The following is a 16,458-nucleotide window of genomic DNA, read 5'->3' as shown; positions in this document are numbered from 1 at the left end:
AATAGAGGTCTGAGAAAGACATCTATCCTTAGGTCTTGGCCAGTAGAATAACAGTTGCATACTGTGTTTTTCATGCTGTTGTAGCTACTGGTTTAGAGTAACCGTTTTGTCTCTGAATTTGTCTTTCATTAGTTTCTAAGAGGTAACCCACAAAAGCAATTATAATTAATTAGCTGTTGCTGATTGTAGTTAAGTCCATCAGCTCTAACATATCTGTCACGAATGGAAATAACACTAAATTTATGCCCTTGACAAGTTTTGTTAAAAGAAACATGGCTATATGTAAAAAATATAACAATTTTAACAGATTCTAGTGGTACCAATTTTTTTTCAGTATCTTCTTTATAGAGTATTTATACTTTGTTAGAACATAGGAATCTTAAAATCAAAGGATGTTGCATCTAGAAATACCTTAGAAGTCTGGTTTATATATAAGGCAGATAAATTCATTGATTTGATCGAGATCGTGTAGCTAGTAAATCTGAGACAACATCACCAGTCTTCCTGCGCTTATTTCAGTACCATCTCATTACCTCACGTTGTTTTCTCTTTGAGATATGTCATTGTGGATTCCTGGGTCTTTATGAAACTTAGTTATCTGCTATGTTTTTAAGGAAATCGATGTTTTCATGTGATTTTTACTAATCTACTTTACACTTGTATTAAACAGGGCCAAAAAGGTGACATTGGCCCAACTGGGCCTCCTGGACTTGTAAGTTTTTTTTTTAGTCTTCATTTATCAGATTTATGAATGCATTTTTATTTTTGTGCCTTAATATCCTCTGTACCTTTTCCTCATAAAACACAAAATTCCAAGTCATTAGTAACTTTTACTGGCTTAAAAGTCTACATCTAAAAACTTCAGTAATGTTGACCTCAATGTCTTTGTATTGTTCTGCCTGTATATTACTTCTCCATAGTAAAGATCCAAAATTATGGCATTGGGTTGTTTTGCATCATGATTGCTAAATTATTTCTCAAGTAACCAGCAGGTGGTGCAGGTGGTGCTTGTAAGGCTTCAATAAAAGAAACTTGGGAAACAAGGGATTGGCCCCTTTCCCTGCAGAGCTCTGGAAAGATGGATTTGGTCTTAATAGGTTTTCTCAATTTGTAATTGTCTGATTCACACCTCTTTCTTCCTTGGGTATGTGCTTTCTAGGGGCTCTTAATCAAATGTAGGAAACTGCTCTATGAAAAATTAATTAGGAGGTTTACAGATTTTACCATGTTTGCATTCACCATGGAATTTAAGTCAAATATATTTCCAATCATAATAAGAATAAAATATCATTGCTACAGTTTGACATACTGGCTTTCCTTTGGTTGAAATTTGGTAAGACTCTGGGTTTTATACTGCATTGAATCTGCAAAGGTGCGAGTGTCGTAACGTCTGTATGTTCAGACGTTTGAGTAACATTAATTCTTGCTGTCTATAGTCAGTCTCAGATATTGATACTTAGTACTTAACAAATCTAATGAGGATATACTTAAATATCTTAGACAATTTTTATTCACTTTCATTTTAAAATCAGAATCTTAGTTCTCTGAGAAATAGTTCCTTTATAAAATGAGATAATAACATTTTGATAAATAACAGAAGAAATGAAAATTTTGAGAATGCAGTCCTATCCAGCAGCTTTTGAACTTTCCCTTTTGAACTATCATCTCCATTCTAGGTCCCACAACTTTCAGTCTCCTTTTGTCTGAATATTTCTTCTATCCAATAGAGCCAGGATGAAATATTGCACTTTGCCAGTAGGTGTTGATTTGTTCTTCAGTCCAACAGTCTCTTAAGTCTAAAGCTTAATTATCATTATAGCTCCATGAGATTACTTTCTTTATATTTCAATTACTTAACATGAAATTCTTTAGACACTGAGATTCTAAGAAGACCAAGAGAAAAGGAATGATCAATTAGTTGATTCTAATCAATAAAGCCATCCTAAAAGAGATGAGTTTGTTTCATTTTGTTTAGAGGAAGAAAGAAATGTGGGTTGTTAAAGGGAAATATTGGGAAAAGGCATTATAGATATTTGAAATGGCATATTCAGAGTGAAAGGCAAGAATGTGCAAGATGCATGAAGTGGTCATAATCAGACAGACCTCACTCTCCTAAAACTTCACTGCTAGAAATAATAGGAGATGAAATAGGTGAGAGAGGTCTTGGAAGTGAGAAGAGATTTGACAGAGTCCAGGGTGAAAAGTAGCATCAGACATAGTAAGAAGTAGTGAGCAATTTTGAGTCCTTAAATAGGGTAGCTAACACAGAGAAATTGATTTTTGAGGAAGTATATCCTAGCAGTAGATTTGGATTGAAGGGGAGAAGCTCCAAGGTGCTTCTGTTAGTCCAAGTGTGAGATGGGCATAGTAGCTGTGGCAACAGGAAAGAAGGAGGCAAATTAGAGACACATTTTCAGTAAAGAATTATTAGGCTTAGGTAACTGGAATGAATTGAATGTGATAAGAGAATTCAAAAATAATTCTACCTCTGTAAGCCTGGGGCTCAGGAGGGTGGTAATATTATTGCTGGTATTAAACAGTTTCTAATTAGTTGAAGGATAGGAGTGATACGGAATGTGAGTGATAATCTGTGTAGTAGTCTTGATGATTTTGCATTCGGAGCTTTGTGAAAATGATGGCACTGTAATTGTATATAGCTGCTAGATTATTTTTAGGAGAACAGGCCTCTTCCTCTTTGAGTTCCTTAATTTTTTTCTTTCATAATAAAGGTAATTCCTAGGCCTGGGACTGGTGTAACTGTAGGAGAAAAAGGAAACATTGGGTTACCCGGCTTGCCTGGAGAAAAAGGAGAGCGAGGACTTCCTGGAATACAGGGTCCACCTGGCCTTCCTGGACCTCCAGGTAAAAGAGACTGTACCTAATGTTCTTGTGTTTATAGCATCTTTGCTAATTCACATGTCCAGTATTATCATACTGGTTCCAGGATGAGCATAGCAGTAGAAGACATGAGTATCTTTTAAATGACGGGAACTTCTCAACTCATACTGTAGCCTTTCTCACCAAATTTCTCACCTGTACTTTATTTTTTTAAATTTAATTGTATTATGTTATGTTCGTCACTGTACAATACATCATTAGTTTTTTTTTTAATTTTTTTATTGTTATGTTAATCACCATATATTACATCATTAGTTTTTGATGCAGTGTTCCATGATTCATTGTTTGTTCATAACACCCAGTGCTCCATGCAGTACGTGCCCTCCTTAATACCCATCACCAGGCTAACCCATCCCGCCACCCCCCTCCCCTCTAGAACCCTCAGTTTGTTTCTCAGAGTCCATTGTCTCTCATGGTTCATCTCTCCATCTGATTTCCCCCCCCTTCATTTTTCCCTCCCTTCTCCTAATGTCCTCCATGCTATTCCTTATGTTCCACAAAGAAGTGAAACCATATGGTAATTGACTTTCTCTGCTTGACTTTTTTTCACTTAGTATAATCTCCTCCAGTCCCATCCATGTTGATGTAAAAGTTGGGTACTCATCCTTTCTGATGGCTGAGTAATATTCCATTGTATATATGGACCACATCTTCTTTATCCATTCATCTGTTGAAGGGCATCTCGGCTCTTTCCACAGTTTGGCTATTGTGGACATTGCTGCTATGAACATTGGGGTGCATATGGCCTTTCTTTTCACTACATCTGTGTCTTTGGGGTCAATACGCAGGAGTGCAGTTGCTGGGTCATAGGGGAGCTCTATTTTTAATTTTTTGAGGCACCTCCATACTGTTTTCCAAAGTGGCTATACCAACTTGCATTCCCACCAACAGTGTAGGAGGGTCCCCCTTTCTCCACAACCTCTCCAACATTTGTTGTTTCTTGCCTTGTCAATTTTTGCCATTCTAACTGATGTAAGGTGGTATCTCATTGTGGTATTGATTTGAGTTTCCTTGATGGCTAATGACGAACATTTTTTTCATGTGTCTGTTAGCCATTTGTATGTCTTCTTCAGAGAAGTGTCTGTTCATGTCTTCTGCCCATTTTTTGACTTGATTATCTGTTTTTGGGGTGTTGAGTTTGAGAAGTTCTTTATAGATCTTGGATACCAGCCCTTTATCTCTAGTGTCATTTGCAAATATCTTCTCCCATTCTGTGGGTTGCCTCTTTGTTTTGTTGACTATTTCCTTTGCTGTGCAGAAGCTTTTTCTCTTGATGAAGTCCCAAAAGTTCATTTTTGCTTTTGTTTCACTAGCTTTTGGAGATGTATCTTGAAAGAAGTTGCCATGGCTGACGTCCAAGAGGATAATGTCTATGTTCTATCTAGGATTTTGATGGATTTCTGTCTCACATTGAGGTCCTTCATCCATTTCGAGTTTATCTTTCTGTATGGTGTTAGAGAATGGTCAAGTTTCATTCTTCTGCATGTGGCTGTCCATTTTCCCAGCACCATTTATTGAAGAGACTGTCTTTTTTCCATTGCATATTTTTTCCTGCTTTGTCAAAGATTACTTGACCACAGAGTTGAGGGTCCATATCTGGGCTCTCTCTTCTGTTCCATTGGTCTATATGTCTGTTTTTGTGCCAGTACCATGCTGTCTTGGTGATCACTACTTTGTAATATAGCTTGAAATCGGGCAATGTGATGCCCCCAGCTTTGTTTTTCTTTTTCAACATTTCCTTGGTGATTTGGGATCTTTTCTGATTCCATACAAATTTTAGGATTGTTTGTTCCAGCACTTTGAAAAATGTCATTGGAATTTTGATTGGGATGGCATTGAAGGTATAGATTGCTCTAGGTAGCGTAGACGTTTTAACAATGTTTATTCTTCCGATCCATGAGCATGGAATGTTTTTCCATCTTTTTGTGTCTTCAATTTCTTTCATGACTGTTCTGTAGTTCCTAGAGTATAGATCCTTTACCTCTTTGGTTAGGTTTATTCTGAGGTATCTTATGGTTTTTGGTGCTATTGTAAATGGAATTGTTTCTCTAATTTCTCTTTCTATAGTTGCATTGTTAGTATATAAGAAAGCAGCTGATTTCTGTGCATTGATTTTGTATCCTGCCACATTACTGAATTGCTGTATGAGTTCTAGTAATTTGGGGGTGAAGTCTTTTAGGTTTTCCACATAAAGTATCATGTCATCTCCGAAAAGAGAGAGTTTGACTTCTTCTTTGCCAATTTGAATACCTTTTATTTCTTTTTGTTGTCTGATTACTGTTGCTAGGACTTCCAGTACTGTGTTGAACAATAGTGGCGGGAGTGGGCATCCTTGTTGTGTTCCTGATCTTAAGGGAAAGGCTCTCAGCTTCTCCCCACTAAGGATGATATTCACTGTTGGTTTTTCATAGATGGATTTTATGAACTTGAGGAATGTTCCCTGTGTCCCTATACTCTGAAGAATTTTAATCAGAAAAGGATGCTGTATTTTGTCAAATGCTTTTTCTGCATCAATTGAGAGGACCGTATGGTTCTTCTCTTTCCTCTTATTAATGTGTTCTATCACATTGATTGATTTGCGAATGTTGAACCACCCTTGCCATCCCGCCCGAGGATAAATCCCACTTGGTCGCGCTGGATGATCCTTTTAATGTATTGTTGGATCCTATTAGCTAGGATTTTGTTGAGGATTTTGGAATCCATATTCATCAGGAATATTGGTCTGAAATTCTCCTTTTTGATGGGGTCTTTGCCTGGTTTGAGGATTAAGGTAATCCTGGCCTCAAAGAACGAGTCTGGAAGCTTTCCTTCTGTTCCTATTTTTTGAAACAGCTTCAGGAGAATTGGTATTATTTCTTCTTTGAATGTTTGTTCGATTTCCCCAGGGAATCTCTCAGGCCCTGTACTCTTGTTTTTTGGGAGGTTTTTGATCACTGCTTCAATCTCCTTACTGGTTATTGACCTATTCAGGTTGTCAGTTTTTTCCTGTTTCAGTCTTGGCAGTTTATAGGTTTCCCAGGAAGGCATCCATTTCATCCAGATTGCTCAGTTTATTAGCATATACTTGTTGATAATAATTTCTAATAGTTGTTTCTATTTCCTTGGTGTTAGTCGTGATCTCTCCCCTCTTATTCATAATTTTATTAATTTGGGTCCTTTCTCCTTTCTTTTGGATAAGACTGGCCAGTAGTTTATCGATCTTATAACTCTTTCAAAGAACCAGCTTCTAGTTTCATTGATCTGATCTACTATGTTTCTGGTTTCCAATTCATTGATCTCTGCTCTAATCTTAATTATTTCTCTTCTAATGCGTGGCTTAGGCATTGTTTGTTGCTTTTTCTCTAGTTCTTTAATGTGTAGAGTTAGTTGGTGAATTCGGGATTTTGCTATTTTTTTAGTGAGGCGTGGATGGCTATGTATTTCCCCTTAGGACCGCCTTTGTAGTATCCCATAGGTTTTGGACTGATGTGTTTTCATTCTCATTGGTTTCCATAAATTGTTTAAGTTCTTCTTTGATTTCCTGGTTGACCCAAACATTCTTGAGCAGAGTGGTCTTTAGCTTCTAAGTGTTTGAATTTCTTCCAATTTTTTTCTTGTGATTGAGTTCCAGTTTTAAAGCGTTATGGTCTGAGAATATGCAGGGAATAACCTCAGTCTTTTGGTATCAGTTGAGACCTGATTTGTGACCCAGTATGTGGTCTATTCTGGAAAAAGTTCCATGTGCGCTCGAGAAGAATGAGTATTCTGTTGTTTTAGGGTGGAATGTTCTATATATATCTATGTGGTCCCTCTGGTCCAGTGTGTCATTCAAAGTTCTTGTTTCTTTGTTGATTTTCTGCTTAGATGATCTGTCTATTGCTGAGAGTGGAATATTGAGGTCTCCTACAATTAACGTATTGTTATCAATATGACTCTATTTTGGTAAACAGTTAGCTTATGTAGATGGCTGCTCCCATGTTAGGGGCATAGATATTTACAATTTTTAGATCTTCTTGTTGGATAGACCCTTTAAAAATGATATAGTGTCCTTCTGTGTCTCTAACTACAGTCTTTAGTTTAAAATCTAATTTGTCTGATATACGAATTGCTACCCCAGCTTTTTTTTGAGGTCCATTGGCATGGAAGATGGATCTCCATCCCTTCACTTTCAGTCTGGATGTATCTTTAGGTTCAAAATGAGTCTCTTGTAGACAGCATATGGATGGGTCCTTTTTATCCCATCTGCAACCCTGTGCCATTTTATGGGAGCATTTAGGCTGTTCACGTTGAGAGTGATTATTGAAAGATACGAATTTATTGTCATCGTGTTGCCTCTGAAGACCTTGTTTTTATAGATTGTCCCCATAAATTTCATTTCTATATCACTCTTGGAGTCTTTCTCCTTTTATAGAACCCCCCCTTAATATTTCTTGCAGGGCCAGCTTAGTGGTCACATATTCTTTCAGTTTCTGCCAGTCTTGGAAGCTCTGTATCTCTCCATCCATTCTAAATGACAGCCTTGCCAGATAAAGTATTCTTGGCTGCATGTTCTTCTCGTTTAGTACCCTGAATATGTCTTGCCAGGCCTTTCTGGTTTGCCAGGTCTCTGTGGATAGGTCTGACGTTATTCTGATGTTCTTCCCTCTGTGTGTAAGGAATCTCTTCCCCCTAACTACCCTTAAGATGGTTTCCTTGGTTCTAAGATTTGCGAGTTTTACTATTACATGCCGGGGTGTTGGCCTGGTTTCCTTGATCTTGGGAGGGGTCCTCTCTGCCTTTAGGGCACAAATGTTTGTTTCATTCCCCAGATTAGGGAAGTTCTCAGCTACGATTTACTCAAATATATCTTCTAGTCCTCTCTCTCTCTCACCCCCTCAGGGATTCCAATAATTCTGACATTGGGACGTTTCTTGGTGTCAGTTATTTCTCTGATCCCATTTTCCTGGATTCTGAGTTGTTTTTCCCTGGCCTCCTCTTTTCCCTTTTTAATCTATTAATTGGTCTTCTAGGTCACTAATTCGTTCTTCTGCCTCGCTTACCCTAGCTGTTAGATTATCTTGATTAGATTGGATCTCATTGATAGCATTTTTTAAGTTTTGCCAGTTCAGCTTTAATTTCTGCCCTTAGAGACTCCATGTTGCCATTAATTAATTTCTCCATTATAGCTATTGTCTTCACAATTGCTAGCCTGAATTCCGTCTCCGACATCTTGGTTTTATCTGAATCCATTTGTAAATCTGTGGCATAAGTCATAATCTCTGAGTCTTTCCTATTTTGGGGGTTCCTCCTCCTAGTTATTTTGTTGATGAGTGGTGGAGGGAATGTATAGAGTCCAAATTATTGACCAGAACCCAAGCAAGATGCACCTGTTTTCTAGGGACCTTAGGGTTGCTGGCCTCTTGTTTTCCCAGCCTGTTTTCTGGGGGAGGAGCCTGTTGCGATGTTACTCAGGCAACCCTGTTTGGGCAGAGTTGCCCTCCCCCCTGTGGTGGCTCAGTGAAAACCAGTTTTTTTGCAGCTTTTGTTCTCTGGCAGCTTTCTGCGTCTCTTCCGAGAGTCAGAGCAGAAGAGACCATTTCCAACCCTCTGCCTCAGAGCAGAGAGGTCGCAGTCTCTTCTCCAGGCCATACTATCTCCGTTTCTGTCTGTGCTGCTATAAACTGCAGCGTCCTGGGTTGTGCACCCCTCAGCAGCGCTCCCAGTCCTCAGCTCCAGGTCGGGGCATGTCTCTGCCTTTTGTGCTTCTAAAACCGCCAGCTGCCCCCAGTTAGCACAAGCGGCCCCGCCCTCCAGGTTTCTGTCCTGGGGGCTGCCCTAAAGTCCTTTCCCCACCACTACCGGTGTATGAGTCTGTGCCCGGTCCCCAGCGCGGAGGCTATCGCTCCTGGGTGGTGTAGAATCCTGTTGGCCTGGCTCCGACCCCTTCCGTTTATCCTCCGATATCTGCCCGCAGAATCACGGCTCCCTGCTTCGTACCTCAAAACCAACAGCCTGCAATATTCTATTTGTAGAGATCCAGATCTATCTTCTCACATCTCAGGCTGATTTTGTGGGTGTTCAGAGTGTCTGATAGATATCCAGCTCAATTCCAGGGACTGGTTGGAATATGGTCCCCTACTCTTCTGCCATCTTTTCCCAAAAAACTCACCTGTACTTTAAAAAAAAGAAGCCAAGTCCATTTGATAGTTCCCTTTTACACTAAAAATACCATTTCTACCTTTTATTATTAATAAATTACACCCAATGTTTCTGTGATCCCAAAATTAATCATTACATTTTTTATTCTGCTATGGAAGGGAATGCTATTCTAATAATGCCTAGTTTGATAAGATTTCCTATATTAAAATAGTAAATGGCACTATCCACTTAGAATTCCAGAAATACCTGTTTAGAAATCCCCATAGTGATTTTGCTCTGCTATAAAATTTGGGGACTCAGTACTGAGCATTATACCATTCCCTTACTGAAGATACACAATACAGTAGAGCATTTCTAATTTGGCCATAGACTGAGTAACATCCTTGTCTAGCATGTTTATTTGAATGATCTCTAAAATGAAGAGATAGTATGGATTTATGTAAAATATGAAAAGGCATCTGGCATAGCACCTGGCAAACATATATGTTTAATAAATTATTGTTCCCTACCCTTCAAATATTTGACTAATGAAATATTAACATTATGAGATGAGTGACTCAGTGATCCCCCAAGGAGAAAGAATAAATGTGGGTCCTATTTCATTCTAAGTATGTACTTTGAATTTCTAATTTCAAGATAGTAGACTAAACACATACTATGTCTAGAAAATTCAGATAAGGAATTCTCCCAGGATGCAGCATTATAGAATTGGATCATATGAAAGAAAAATTAAGAGAAAAAGGATAAACCTAGAAGTTCCAAAATTTACCATGAAGGAGTTCAAGGAGGAGAGAATGGGACAACAGGCAATATTTGCAAAATTAATGACTGAGGACTTCTATTTATTGAAAGAAAACATGAGCCCCTATGAAATGGTATATGAATTACCAAACAAGAGTAAAATAATAATAATACACAAATACATGATGACATATTGTAGGGACCTTTTAGAATTTAAGGATAAAAAGAAGCTCTTAAAAACTCTCTGAGGGAAAAGGCAGGCCACCTACAAAGCAATGAGAGTCAGAAGAAGATATTGGAGCAGTTTCAAAGTGATAAAGGAAAATAACTATGAATTTGGGATTCTGTATTACATCAAACTGTTATTGTAGTGTGAAGATAGGCTACTTCGAAAATTTACCACCTCCAGAACTTCTGTAAAGTAGTTACTGGAGGGTTTAGTCTAAGAAGAAGGAAATGAATTCAGGATGAACTTGGGGGTGGGAATGGGTAAGATACAAGAACCAATGGTTAGGAAAGATATTTTGTGGAACTAAAATTATATACATTACCATATGATGTAGTGATACAGAGAGAAGAGGGGAAAGTCAATCATAGGTTTTTTTGTCTTATTAGAGAGAATACTAATATTATTAACTCTTAAGTTTTTAGAAAAATGTAAGTTTAAATACATAGGTCAAAATTTTAGTAGTAACCACTAGAGAAGAATATAAATAAAATGCATGACTTACACATCCTTTGGTAAATAGAAAATAAAATATAAGGTGACAAGAAGTCACAAATAAATCAGTAATTCCAATAAATGTGAAAAGACTAAGCACTGATTAAAAGACAAAAACTAAAATAAAATTGAAATAAAAAATATATACTGTGCATAATAGGCCTATTTAAAGTAAAAGGACATAATTTTTTTTAAATAAAGTAGTTGAAAGATATTAGGCAACTGCTATCTAAAAGAAAGCTGGTTTAACAATTCTAATATAGTATGAAATAGAATTCAATTCAAGAAGTACATTAAAAAGATATTTCACATGGACATTTCATAGATATAGATAAATTATACCACAATGATGTAAAAGTCATGAAACTTTATACATCTAAAAATACAGCTTTGAATATATAAAGTAAAAACTGATAAACTACAAGTGATAAATTGGTAAATCCCTAACATATTAAGGAGGTAAAAAATAAATCAGGATATAAATGATTTGAGCAACACAATCAAGCTGCATTTGTGGGAGAAAGAAAAGCTGTGTGCAGCAGAGAATATACATTCTTTTCAAACTTACGTGAAACATTTACAAAAATTGACTCTACTAGATCAGAAAAAATCTTTTTTTTTTTTTAAGATTTATGTATTTATTGTTAAGAGAGAGAGGAGGTGCGCGCGCGTGCACACACACAGACACACAGTGGCGCAAGTAGGGGAAGGGACAGAAGGAGAGAATCTTAGAGCAGACTGGAGCAGACGCTCCACTGAGCAGGAGCCCGGTGTGTGGCTGGATCCCACCACCCATGAGATCACAACCTGAGCTGAAACCAAGAGTTGGACACTTAACTGAACTGACTGAGCCACCCAGGCGCCCCCAGAAAAAATCTTTTAAAATTATATGCAGGCTATGCTCTGTGACCACAGGGAAACGAAGTTAGAAATTAATAACAGAAAGCACCAAATATCTTTACATTTGTATATTAAAATGCACATATGTAAATAACTTTGGAGGTAAGGAAGAAACAAATGGAAATGACTAAATGCTAAACAACCTTATATCAAAACTTATTAAACAATAACCAGAGTGGTACCCTTAATTGTATTACAAAATTAAAAATACTAAAAATAAATGAGGTAATTTGAAAAAATAATAACTGAAATAAGCATAAACAAAATAGAAGGAACAACTTGATAAAGCTAAAAATAAGAATGAAATATGATCAAGAGAAAAGCAAGAAAAGGCACAAATAATTCAATAAAGAAAATATTATTACCATAAATACAATTAAACTTTTTAAATTACAAGAAAACTATAAAACTCTATCAATGTACTGGAAATTCTAAATGAAATACGCATTCCTCATGAAAGAAAAAACACAAATTACTAAAATTTTCCTGAGAAAGTAAAAAAACCTAAGTAGATTAATTCCTCTGGAAGATTTGGTAATGTTAAGGATTTCCATGAAAAAACATTTTATGGGTGGTTATATGGTTTTGTGGATGAATTCTACTAAGTTGTTGGGTGAGTAATTCTGATATTTTACAAACTTTTAGAACATTTTTTTTAAAAAGGACATTTAATTTATTTTGTTTTTTTTTAAAGATTTTATTTATTTATTTGAGAGAAAGAATGAGAGAGAGAGAGAGCACATGAGAGAGGGGAAGGTCAGAGGGAGAAGCAGACTCCCTGCCGAGCAGGGAGCCCGATGCAGGACTCGATCCCGGGACTCCAGGATCATGACCTGAGCCGAAGGCAGTCGCTTAACCAACTGAGCCACCCAGGCGCCCCTTATTTTGTTTTTTTTTTTAAAGATTTTATTTATTTATTTGACAGAGAGAGAGATAGCGAGAGAGGGAACACATGTGGGAGTTGGAGAGGGAGAAGCAGGCTTCCCGCTGAGCAGGGAGCCCAATGCGGGGCTCAATCCCAGGACCCTGGGATCATGACTGGAGCTGAAGGCAGATGCTTAACGACTGAGCCACCCAGGCACCCCAGGACATTTAATTTAATAACATTGATACCAAACCACCAAGGAGATAGCACTAGAAATAATTATAATTCAATCTCACTTATGAATGTAGAAACAACAATCCTAGATAAAATACCAGCAAATCAATTCAGAACTATATTAAATAATATGATGAGATGACCAACTAGATTTTACCCTAAGATTGCAAGGATGTTTCAACCTTACTGTAATTGACTACTACACTGACAGATTAAAAGAGAATAGGCCAGTATTTGCAAAGAAAACAGTGAATAAAATTCCCATTCAGTTTTTAAAAGGTAAAAAAGTTATCAAACTAAGTTTAAAAGGGAACTTGATGAAGCTATCTGCTTCATATACCAAGTACAGGTTTGTACAGGAAATGTCATACTTTTGTGGTAAAACATCAGGAATATTCTCATTCAAATAAAAAATAAGATACACATACTCAGAGTTGCCTATACCGTTTGTCCTTACACTGGAGAGACCAGCCAGTACACTAGGTCTGGAAGAAAAATGAGGTGTAAGGATGGAACAAAACTCCAAATTTTAGTTATTCACAAACCCTATCATAGTCTACCTAGAAAGCCTAAAAGAATCAAATGACAAATTACCAGAACTTAGAATGTTTGCAAGGTGGCCAGATATGATAGTTGCATACTTAAATATTATTTACCTTTCTCTTCACCAGCAGTAAAAAAAATTAAACATACAAGAAAAAAATTCCAGTTAACAGTAGTAATAGCAATAAAATTCACAGTAGTAAATTAACCCATGAGTAAACCAAACAAAAGATGTGTAAGACCTTTTTTCAGAATTCTGTAAGAGATCATTAAATAATATAAAATTAATAAATAAATGGAGAGATACACTTAATTTTTCATATGAGAACTCAATATTATGAACAGGTGATTCTACCAAAATTTAATCTTTAAATTCAAATTAATCTCATTCAAAATTCCAGTTTTTTTTTGAAATGAAGCTGACAAACTGATTCTAAAATGCATTTAGAATATAAATTTGTAAATGTAGTAAAGATGGTTTTTATTTATTTATTTTTTCAACTAACATCTTTCATGAAGATAGAAGCATTTTCTTTTCTTTTTTTATTTAAATTCAATTAGCCCACTTATAGTACATCATTATAAAGATGGTTTTTATTTTTAAAAATTTTTTTTAAGATTTTATTTATTTATTTGACAGAGAGAGAGAGACAGCGAGAGAGGGAACACAAGCAGGGGGAGTGGGAGAGGAAGAAGCAGGCTTGAGCCCGATGCGGGGCTCAATGCGGGGCTTGATCCCAGGACTCCAGGATCATAACCTGAGCCGAAGGCAGATGCTTAATGACTGAGCCACCCGGGCACCCCTATAAAGATGGTTTTTAAAAGGAACAAAATGGGTATATTTTCCTTAGCAGTTTTGAAAACATTATTCAAATCATTTATAATTATAATGATTATTTTTATTATTCTAAAAAGATGTGTTCATGATAGAAAAATAGTGCGGAAGAATGTCCGGAAATAGAGCCATGTTTGCATGAAAACTTTAGATGCCTCTTTTTCTCTTGCTAATGGCTTTCTAGTATTTCTTGGATTAAAAGATCATTGCATCAAAAAAAAAAAAGATCATAGCATCAAAGAAGAGCAGGTAGAGGGTTATCAGTACATTTCCAAAAGTAGTACAGCTACCTTAAATTATTCTTTCTTACACTCAAACTGGTACTTACATTATTTAAAACTTTTCCTGCTTTTCCAGATGTCGATTCTCATAGAAAAAATAAGAATATGACTGGCATTATACGTTAAAGGAAGATCTTATTATTATTTCTCATTGAGAACTAAAGTAATATCTCTAAAATCAGATCATTTTGATCACTTTAATTTTTTTTTTTTATCTTAGGGACTTCGGTTACCGGTCCTCCTGGCCCCCCTGGCTTTCCTGGAGAAAGGGGCCAGAAAGGTGATGAAGGTCCACCTGGAATTTCTATTCCTGGATCTCCTGGACTTGATGGACAGCCTGGGGCTCCTGGCCTTCCAGGGCCTCCTGGCCCTCCTGGCCCTCACATCCCTCCTAGTAAGCTATCCTTTTCTCCTTAAGTTCTGTGGGTTTCGTTTTGTTTTCATTTGTAGGTGAATCCAGCTGAAGGTTGGCATTATTGTACCGCTTCTACTTTTGATTTTTGGTGATTCCTTGATGTTTAAATTTTCCCTTCAAATTAGCACCCTTATTATATCTTCCTTTTGCTTATAGGTAGTGGTATTACTGCAGAGAAGTAACTGAAGATAGATCTTTTTTTTTTTTTTTTTCCTCACCTGTCAAGCTTTCTTTTTGTTTAGGCTTCTGGATATTTCACAACAATTAGCTTGCTATCCTTTATCTTGTCTCAGGTGATGAGATATGTGAAGCCGGCCCTCCAGGCCCTCCAGGATCTCCAGGTGATAGGGGACTCCAAGGAGAACAAGGAGTGAAAGGTTTGACCCCCATAGTCGTTCCTTCCTTCTTTCAGATCTTCAGCCAAGTGCCCTATATCCTCCACTCCACCTCAGTCACTCACTGTCATGGTCTTCCTCCCAAGACCATCTCATCACCTGTAATGCACACTTCCATAATCTTGATTTTATGAGTCCCACTTTCCGACCACTGTATCCTTTCTAGCTCACTACCTCTGATAACCTGACTCCAGTATTACTTCAACCTCACTGATCCCTACCAACTTTGACTCTCCCTCAACCTTTTGATGTCCTTTCTTCCCTCTTAACCTATAAATGTCAGGATCAATCATTGTAAACAGTCCCGTGTATAAACCCTTGCCTCCTTCGCTCTCCTCTCACTTCATTGTACTCACTTGGAACAAAAGCCTAGTTTTGGTAATTCCGAATTATCACATCTTCTGAGCCTACACCTTCTCTTCCCTCCTCAAATTTTGAACACCTCCTCTTCCATTCTCATGTTAAGATTTGGACCTGCTTCCTCTTTTACTGACCAACTGAAGTAATAAGAGAATTTTCACATACTACTACCACATTTACCCACCTACTTGCATCTGTGCACATATACTCTGCCTTCCTGCCTATTACTCTCACTGCTCCTATCTAAAGCCAGTTCTTCTATTTGAACAATGGATTCCATTCCCTCTTATGTTCCCAAGGATTTCATTCCAGAAATTCCTGCCTCTCCCACATTGTCAGTTTTTCCATTTTACTGGATCACTCCTGGCAGCATACAAATATACCTTTTTTTTTAAATGTTTTATTTATTTATTCATGAGAGGCAGAGGCAGAGGCAGAGGGAGAAGCAGGCTCACCACAGAGCAGGGAGCCCGATGCGGGACTCGATCCCAGGACCCTGGGATCATGACCTGAGCCGAAGGCAGATGCTTAACCATCTGAGCCACCCAGGTGCCCCAAATATACCTTTTTTCACCCATCTAAAACATACCTTATTATAATCCCACTTTCCCTGCCAGATCCTGCTTTATTCCTCTGCTCCCATTGCTGCAAAACCCCAGGATTTTCTACTCACTATCTGTGGATACTCTTCACTCCAATCAAAATTTTGCTGCCTAATCTACCACTCCACAGATGCTGTTTTTTTCCAAGTCACCAGCAGCCTATACCCTGCTAATCCAAATATCAAGTCTCAGTTCTTTTTTTTTACTCTATTTTTCCATTTTTAAACACTTCCCTCACTTGTCCTGATTTTCTTCATACCTCCTTGGACTATTATATATATATTAGATATAGAGGTAGTGATAGAGATAGACATGTCTATATATATCTTTCTGTATATTTGTCTCTCTATATATCTCATTCTCTCTCCCTCTCTCTCATATGTCTCATTCCCTCTCTCTCTCTCTCTCTCTCTCTCTCAATGTATCTATATAATCTCCCATGTAACTACCATCTAAATCAAAATATAGAACTTTTCCAGGACTCTGGAAGACTCTTGTGCCCCCTAGTCAGCACTCCCAAAGGTAACCACTATTTTATCCTCTATCATATA

General features: G+C 37.3%; 1 protein-coding gene across 1 annotated transcript in view; it reads left to right on the top strand.

Moving 5' to 3' along the window:
- COL4A5 (collagen type IV alpha 5 chain) overlaps positions 1-16,458 on the top strand; it is a 233,304-nt gene that overhangs the window by 136,574 nt on the left and 80,272 nt on the right. The window contains exons 18-21 of the mRNA XM_025853713.2: positions 671-712; positions 2,730-2,862; positions 14,356-14,529; positions 14,844-14,927. Coding sequence (XP_025709498.1) covers positions 671-712; positions 2,730-2,862; positions 14,356-14,529; positions 14,844-14,927 — 433 coding nt within the window. The remainder of the gene's footprint in view (positions 1-670; positions 713-2,729; positions 2,863-14,355; positions 14,530-14,843; positions 14,928-16,458) is intronic.

This window comes from Callorhinus ursinus, unplaced genomic scaffold (genome assembly GCF_003265705.2).
Source record: "Callorhinus ursinus isolate GAN/ISIS: 27379988/994484 unplaced genomic scaffold, GSC_fseal_2.0 scaffold65, whole genome shotgun sequence".
Taxonomy (NCBI): Eukaryota; Metazoa; Chordata; class Mammalia; order Carnivora; family Otariidae; genus Callorhinus; species Callorhinus ursinus.
This window is presented reverse-complemented; position numbering and strand designations above follow the sequence as displayed.